Source organism: Engystomops pustulosus, chromosome 11 (assembly GCF_040894005.1).
Source record: "Engystomops pustulosus chromosome 11, aEngPut4.maternal, whole genome shotgun sequence".
NCBI classification, from domain to species: Eukaryota; Metazoa; Chordata; class Amphibia; order Anura; family Leptodactylidae; genus Engystomops; species Engystomops pustulosus.
Window position 1 is genome coordinate 79,283,048 of NC_092421.1, and position 9,210 is coordinate 79,292,257.

The 9,210-nt window shown below is 38.4% G+C and overlaps 1 protein-coding gene across 2 annotated transcripts; it reads left to right on the plus strand.

The window, feature by feature from the left end:
- The first annotated feature begins 2,744 nt into the window (after positions 1 to 2,744).
- On the plus strand, positions 2,745 to 8,514 carry NKX6-2 (NK6 homeobox 2). 2 transcript variants are annotated; one of them, XM_072130450.1, is made up of 3 exons: positions 2,745 to 3,575; positions 4,013 to 4,185; positions 6,238 to 8,514. In XM_072130450.1, exons 1-3 carry the CDS (start codon positions 3,104 to 3,106, stop codon positions 6,484 to 6,486), a joined length of 894 nt encoding a protein of 297 aa, XP_071986551.1. In that variant the 5' UTR covers positions 2,745 to 3,103; the 3' UTR covers positions 6,487 to 8,514. The 2 variants fall into 2 exon arrangements, with proteins under 2 accessions (XP_071986551.1, XP_071986552.1); XM_072130451.1 differs by having other exon boundaries at positions 2,749 to 3,530.
- The last annotated feature ends 696 nt before the right edge of the window (positions 8,515 to 9,210 follow it).

Here is a 9,210-nt window from a genome sequence, read left to right on the forward strand (position 1 = left end):
TGTGGTGTGTGATGTGTAATGTATGATGTGATGTGTGTAGTGTGTGATGTATGTGTGTAATATCCAGCGACTCCTGCAGATGGGACAAGGACCAGGAGACAGATTTCTGCTCAAATACAATGTACAAGCACAACTTCACCTATAATCTGAAACCCCATATACAATCAGCAGAATCTCACAATGTACATTATATAGTGTATATATTCTCTACATACAATCAATATCATCCTGAATACATTACTCCAAGTCCATGCCAGACCCCACAACCAGACTGCAAGGAGAAGCTGGGACCTGTTAGACAGGAGATACTCGGGATGTAGGAGAATAGAATTGCAGGGAAAAAGGACATTTTCTGGACATTTTGGGGGAGATTCATAAGAACAGAAAATAATCTTCCATAAGATACAAGGTGTGAGGTTCATGATTAGAAGGAATATTGCACCTTCTCTGTCCCCTTTATGACATGGCTTACAGTCATTGCTGGATAATATAGGTGACATAATAATCTACAAGTAATAATAATAATAAAATATATATATTTAAACCCACACAACTATTGTTATCATATTTCTCGTCTGAATATTTTATATTATTTTATTATATTATTATTCTATAATTATTATAGTAAAATAAATCATAATAAACATCAATAATAAATAATAATTAACAAACTACAACGTAATGATCACAGATATGACAAGAACACACTGAATCAAGTCCAATCATTTCTATGTGAGATTATGACAATGAACCCGTTGGATTATGTAGCCGGATCATCAATAACTGAGTATAGAGGGGATGTATCATCATATGTTTGTCTGATTGATCCTGTGGCCTGACGAGTAGAAAGATCTGGAATCTACAGCGATCAGTTGTGAGATCCGCAGAAATTAGATGTGTTTTCTTCTATATTAAATATGAAGAGCTGTGATTCTGAGGGCTCAATGGATGTAGATGTTTGTGGAACTGGTTAGTTAATTAATATATAATAATGATGCGGATGTGTTCAAAAATCATAGTTAAAAAAAAAAGTTTACTGGAAAAAAAAAATTACCATGTAAACATTTTAATTTAGAACATAAAGGTAGATGATAGAGAGGTAAATAGATAGGAGATAGATATGAGATATAGATAGATAGATAGATAGATAGATAGATAGATAGATAGATATGAGATAGATAGATAGATAGATAGATAGATAGATATGAGATAGATAGATAGATAGATAGATAGATAGATAGATAGATAGATAGATATGAGATAGATAGATAAATAGATAGATAGATAGATATGAGATAGATAGATAGATAGATAGATAGATAGATAGATAGATAGATAGATAGATAGATAAAATGTGTTATGTGCCTCATGAATACTGAGCTTGGTGTTGGTGTAATGTATATAGTCTTGTATGTACTTTGTGTATAATGGGGCAGAGGTTTAGGGGGGGGCTGGGAAACTTGTCATTTCAGGACTATATTAATGGCAGCACTTTGTCACTCTGGGCGATCAGGACAGGTCACATCCTATCATTTCTCATTCATTCTAAAAGACAGGTCCCTGTGCTATATCCACATATCACCCTCTCCATGTGGAGGGTCTCAGCACATAGTATCACCTCCTGGAGAGAGAATGAGAGAGGGATCTGCTCATTTATACAATAGAAACCTCAAAACAAAAGCCCCCAGTGATGAGAAGCCATTGTGGAGGGTAATGGCTGGATACACAATCTGCATTTACTGTCCCCATTGTGTCCTGCCAATAAAGTACTTACCTCCAATGTGTGAGTTTAGTGTCCCACCGACTGCTGCTCAGCTCTTCACTGCAAAAGAAGCAAGTCTTTAACTTAATGCAAGCATTAAAAGTAATGCAAATACTCTAAAAATAAAATAAAGCAATGCAAATATAACAAAATACAGACATTCCAAAAAGATACGAATATACGAATTATTATTAATTAATAATAAAATCAATACCAATAGAAAAAATAGAAATATTCCAAAAATACAACGACTCTACTAATACAATCGTAATAATAATACATGAATGTAAATATGTATAAAAATGTAATTATTCTAAAATAATAATCATGATAAAGTAACGCAAATATTCTACAAAATTCATGCAGGATTTCTAAAAATAACAAAGTAATGACAGCAAAAATATCACTAAAATCCTCCTATGTTAATATTAATATTCCAAACAACATTGAAAGATAAATACATAATGCTACAACTGATATAATGCATTAAGTAACATTAATAAGACAAATGCCACCACTACAATAACCACTATTTCCACCAATAATACCATGATACTACTACAGACAATAGTAACAGTATTGATACTCCCAATAAATAATCAGATTGGAATGGGTTGCGGACTGCAGGGTTATTTCGGGAACAGGATCCACATCGATGCTACAAGTTGTAGCTGCTTACAATAAGTGAGTACAATGAGGTCCAGTGGAGATGAATTTAGTCTTGGTGATTTATAAGAACCCAATAGATACAAGGCTGCAGCTTCTCTGTGTATAATTATTTACTATACATCAATGTAATAGATGCAGGATGATTGTAGTTTATTTTTTTTTTGCCTTTTTAACTAAGACAAATTAATCCTCATCCCATAATGACCATCACATTTCCATTCCCCCTCCCTCTGTGATGAGATCCAGGGCTATATATTCCCCTTTTCTTCTAGCCAGAGCCTCACTAAACTCTCATTGAATGGGATTTATTTAGTGGTTGGAGAGATAAATCAGTGTGTGGATTTACAGCCATGCAAAGCACCTGACTTTATCATTTAGTGCAGGGGCTGACGTAGATGCAGAGCAGGGGCTTGGGCTGGGGGCTGGCCAATCAGCAGGCTAGGCTGGCAGGTGGCTGGCCAGTTATCAGTGCATGTGAATGACTGGGTGGCAGTGGGATGTGTGCAGGACTCAGGCTGGGGACACTCAGCTCCTCCAGGATTACCATAGACTAGGCTGGATGCTTGTGGCTGATCATTGCTCCAGAGACATCAGTGCAGATCCACACAACATTCCCCTGGAGGCTGCAGGACTTTGCACACAGGCTGAGGCTGCTCTGGATGCTCCATACCAATGTTAGCTGTGGGGCAGATGGATACTAACAGACAGAGTGCATTCGTGCTGAGCAGTACCCCCCTGGCTGCCCTGCACAACATGGCAGAGATGAAGACAACCTTGTTCCCTTATGCCTTGCAGAACCCTTCCAACTTCAAAGCCCCAAACTTGTCCTCTCTAAACACACAGATCCCCCTGGGGACGCCTCATGGGATTAGTGACATTCTCAGCAGGCCCCTGGGCACAGCTCTGGGGGCATCTGGCAACCTGCTCTCTAGCCTGCCTCGTATTAATGGACTTGCCACTTCCACTGGGATGTATTTTAACCCAGCAGCTGTGTCCAGATACCCCAAACCACTGGCTGAGCTGCCGGGGAGACCCCCAATCTTCTGGCCGGGAGTTATGCAGAGTTCTCCATGGAGGGACCCCCGGCTGGCATGTCCTAGTAAGTACATCCACACACCCAATACATGGCTACGTCTTATACTATGTGAGTATTATTATGCTACTTTGTCACATTGCAACATTGTGTATTGCCTTCAAATAAACCCAGCACAACTGTTATTATGACAATGTATCATCCATCTACTACGTGTACTTTATAGAGTTAAATCCATGAGTGAACGCAGCACCGCTATTACAATGTATCATTCATCTGCTATAACAATGGGCCGGATCTCATCACAATTCCATATTTCTCGGGGAATCATTGTTAGTATCACAGCTCCTGCCACATTTCACTTCTTTTCACACATGTTTATTATGCAGAATATGGTGACAATGTTGTGGTGCTCAGTAACAGGTGGCTCTCCAGCTTCTATGGGACTACGACTCCCAGCAGGCTGTGATATGTGCAGGTCGCTGAGCACTGATGTATATTATAGAGGACACTTTCTAATGTGCTGCTGTCATTGCTTATGTCTCTAGCACAAGCTGGCATGGTGCTGGACAAGGATGGCAAGAAGAAGCACTCCAGACCCACATTCTCAGGGCAGCAGATTTTTGCACTAGAGAAAACATTTGAACAGACCAAATACCTGGCAGGGCCGGAGCGGGCACGGCTGGCATACTCCCTGGGCATGACCGAGTCTCAGGTCAAGGTAAGAAACAAGCTCCATGTATTACTGATGTGTATTATTGTCAGGCTGTATAGTAGTATATATAGCCTGGGTGCTAGGATTCGGTTTATATCAGGTGTAGAAGTATATACTATATATATACGTGTGTGATGCAATCTACACAAATAGCATGTATAAAAATATAATCATATTTAAATAACACAAAATATATATTTTGTACACATATATCTATCTGTATTATAACTAATATGTAATTAAAACCACAGACTAAATATACACATGTACACATATATATATATTGTGATACTTATAGAATTCAAAACTTTATCTTCAATTATTTATTATATTATCATGTTCATATTCTGTGTATAAATATCAAAAATACATTATATACTGTGCGGTTTTTCTATATAATATCCATGGCACAGGATTCCCATGAACCTGTCCTAATAGGCAGTAATAATTATAGATGACAAGTCTATTACAGGTAATGACAAATCACTGAGCTGTCACTTTTATTCTACATTTCAATTACAGCCACAAAGGGAATTCACTGTAGGATTTTTTTTTTATTTTCTCTTTTTTTTTAATGGGGACAGTTCATTTAATTCATGATTTTTTTTTTTAATTGACAATTTTTGTGGCAGAAATTAGAAGATTAAACTGTCTGAAACACACAACAAATTTCTTTCTGCTACATGTACCGATACGATGACAATGTGGACATAGATTTGGTGATATTATATATTATATCTGCACAGATTTCTCTCATATATATATATATATATACACATATGTGATTTTAATTTGCGGTCTGCTGATACTTTACTAATAAATAATTGTACTGGATAATATACTATTCAGCTGAGGCCATCACAGCACATTGAAAATGTAGAAATATATAAGAGAGTGTTAAACTAATTACTTATAAGTATAAAACGCAGGAAACAACAACATTTGGAGGTCAATTTAAATATATAACTTTTCATTTGTCTAAACGCCCATTCTTTACGCATTAAAGGCTGCAGTTATGTATAGTTACACACACAAACTTATACATATATATATATATATATATATATATATATATATATACACACACACATTATATATATATATATATATATAATATATATATATATATATACACACACACAATTTGTTTTAGTGAACATATAAAATAATAAAATAAAATGTAATGTATTTACCTGGGTCATAATTTAAAGATGAAGCCCAAGGACACAAACTCTGATGTTTTACTTGTCCTCAACCCTGCAATATAAAATGTCCTCATAGCAGTGTCACAGGCTCCTGGCTAGATCCGACTGGATCAACTATTATCAATATTTTTATTATATTTTGTATATGTATGTATATATATAACACACACTCGAAATATATTTTATATGCACACATACTGTTATACAATAAAATCACTTGACTACCATTACAATATATTCTGTAGTATAAACTACTATAAACTCATTGTGTCTCTATACTATATGGATCGTGTAGTTACTAGTTTTAAGTTTGTATCAGTCAGAACTTGTATACAGCAATCACTATTAGTATAGTATCACTATTTTATTATGGTATATAAATTATACAGTGTAGCTATTGCGATTTTGTATATTGCATTCGGTGTATGATACAGTTCCAGGCGCACACGGAATGGAGTATAAGTAATATATGATTTTGTAGTGAATAATGCAGCATATTATAATATATAACATAATGAGTCTGTAATACTTTAAATCACGGCTCCTGCACAATGTGACCCTGTATATAATATTGTATATGGTTTAGGTAATATTCTATATTAACTAATTAAGTACCGGTAGCTATGAGTGTAAATATTATATTAGTGCACTCTAAGTAAAAGTATCCTATAGTATATTTTATAGTGTATTATATATTGTATTCATATAAAATACATTGTACATAATTGCACTTCCTATTCTGAGGATAGAATGTTAGTTGTGTAGATGTATTATTAATAGCAGTAATGTATCTCTTATACCACACTGTACATCGTGCTGTATTTTCATGGTTTCTCTTCGGATTATTTTATAGGTTTGGTTCCAGAATCGTAGGACAAAGTGGAGGAAAAGACACGCAGCAGAAATGGCCTCAGCCAAGAAGAAGCACGACTCAGAGACAGAGAAGATGAAGGAGAGCTCAGACAATGAGGACGATGATGAGTACAACAAACCCCTGGACCCCAACTCAGACGATGAGAAAATCTCCAGGTTGTTGAAAAAGCACAAAAGCACAAACTTAAATCTTCTGAGTCCATGCAGTAATAACTCGGACACCTTGTGATGTTCTTCTCCAAGAGACTGCACCTCTACCTTCTGATCCCCCAGAGACTGCACCTCTACCTTCTGATCCCCCAGAGACTGCACCTCTACCTTCTGATCCCCCAGAGACTGCACCTCTACCTTCTGATCCCCCAGAAACTGCACCTCTACCTTACTGAACCCCCAGAGACTGCACCTCTACCTTCTGATCCTCCAGAGACTGCACCTATACCTTACTGATCCCCCAGAGACTGCACCTCTACCTTCTGATCCCCCAGACACTGCACCTCTACCTTCTGATCCCCCAGAGACTGCACCTCTACCTTCTGATCCCCCAGAAACTGCACCTCTACCTTACTGAACCCCCAGAGACTGCACCTCTACCTTACTGATCCCCCAGAGACTGCACCTCTACCTTACTGAACCCCCAGGGACTGCACCTCTACCTTACTGATCCCCCAAATACTGCACCTCTACCTTACTGAACCCCCAGGGACTGCACCTCTACCTTACTGATCCCCCCAGAGACTGCACCTCTACCTTACTGATCCCCCCAGAGACTGCACCTCTACCTTACTGATCCACCAAATACTGCACCTCTACCTTACTGATCCCCCAAATACTGCACCTCTACCTTACTGATCCCCAAAATACTGCACCTCTACCTTACTGATCCCCCAGAGACTGCACCTCTACCTTACTGATCCCCAAAGAGACTGCACCTCTACCTTACTGATCCCCCAAGAGACTGCACCCCTACCTTACTGATCCCCCAGAGACTGCACCCCTACCTTACTGATCCCCCAGAGACTGCACCTCTACCTTACTGATCCCCCAGAGACTGCACCTCTACCTTACTGATCCCCCAGAGACTGCACCTCTACCTTACTGATCCCCCAAGAGACTGCACCTCTACCTTACTGATCCCCCAAGAGACTGCACCCCTACCTTACTGATCCCCCAGAGACTGCACCTCTACCTTACTGAACCCCCAGAGACTGCACCTCTACCTTACTGATCCCCCAGAGACTGCACCTCTACCTTACTGAACCCCCAGAGATTGCACCTCTTTGTCCACCAGAGACTGCACCCCTGTTCCCCCTAGTCCCCTAGAGACTGCTCCAGTCCACCCTGCACCCCCAGAGCTTGTACCTCTCCCCTTTCCACCAGAGGCTCCAGTGCACCCTGCACCCCTTCTCCCTCCAGGACCCTGAACCCCTTCTCCCTCCAGGACTCTGCACCCCTTCTCCCTCCAGGACCCTGAACCCCTTCTCCCTCCAGGACTCTGCGCCCCCTTCTCCCTCAAGGACCCTGCACCCCCTTCTCCCTCCAGGACCCTGCACCCCCTTCTCCCTCCAGGACTCTGCACCCCTTCTCCCTCCAGGACCCTGCACCCCCTTCTCCCTCCAGGACCCTGCATCCCAATGGCCTCCACTCGATCCCTCTTCTTTTGATCCAGAGATTGCAGTCCTTCCCTCCTCACCCCAGGAACCTCCTTATAAAGCGCTTTACCAGCTGAGATGACCAGGGTATTCACATTATAAATAAGAGTTGTATGTGTATGTAAGTGCTATGTGTTGTACAGACTAAATTGTATGTTGAGATGTATATATATTTTTTACAAAATAAGTTATAAAAAAAATGATCTTATTGCTTATGTAAATTCAACTCAAGAGGACTCTGAATCTTTCCTTGTCGGGGGGAGAAGGGTTAAGTAATGCATATTACCCTTCCCACCCCACGTCATCCTATTATTACACCACCCCTCTATATAAAGATGTTTTCTTACTTTTTTGTACAGATTTTGCTGTCACTTTGTACATAGAAGATTATAGACTTTTTCTGGTGTTATTTTCCAATGCAATAAATTGAAGCTCTTTTCATTCCTCTTATCCCCCCCTCCCCCCCAAAAAAAATGCCTGTACCCTCCAAAACCTGCCAAAAATACTGTGACAGGAAAAACAGAATCACTTGATTTTGACCATGGATTAAATATTGTGCTCCAGTTACTGGAAAAAAAACAACTTTGTATATTAAAATAAATTATTTAACAACTTCCCCGGAGTCTCTGCCCTTGTGTTGTGTGCAGATGGGAGTATTCTGCTCGTATTTTATTCACGTATCAATCAAGTTCAGATAGATCGAGGATAGAAAGATGTATTAGATGTATATGTGCTCCATAAAGTCGGGAGCTGATATATACTGTATGTGTAATGTATACGGTGTGTCTGCAGATGTGTATGTACAGGTGAACGCTTAAAATAATAGATTCTATTCTATATGTTACAGATTTAGAATTGTCTGTATTGTTACATGTGGAGTTATTTCCGGTTTTCTTTTTTACACGTTTTAAATGTTATATTTATATGTATATGTATATATATATATATATATATATATATATATATATATATATAAATATATAAATCTAAATATATATATATATATATATATATATATATATATATATATATATATATATATATAAGCTGTTCCATTTATCTGAATGGATTTTATGCACATGATGCAGGGAAAAAAAAATTGCTGAATTATATTACTGCACTAAATCTGTGTAAAGGAAGCCTTTCTATAATCCAATGTTATATATATATATATATAGTATTATATATATAATATCTTAGAGAATATTTGCTTGTAGTCACAGGTGAGAGACTTGCTGTAGACATGTATCACATTTTATATCCATTCCATACATCTGCATGGAGTTATGTTTTGGCAAAAGCCT

Coding starts and splice junctions, on each gene's coding strand:
- NKX6-2 (XM_072130450.1), top strand. CDS start 3,104: ATGTTAGCTGTGGGGCAGATGGATACTAACAGACAGAGTGCATTCGTG. Junction 3,576..4,012: donor ATGGCTACGTCTTATACTAT/GTGAGTATTATT, acceptor TTATGTCTCTAG/CACAAGCTGGCATGGTGCTG. Junction 4,186..6,237: donor TGACCGAGTCTCAGGTCAAG/GTAAGAAACAAG, acceptor ATTATTTTATAG/GTTTGGTTCCAGAATCGTAG.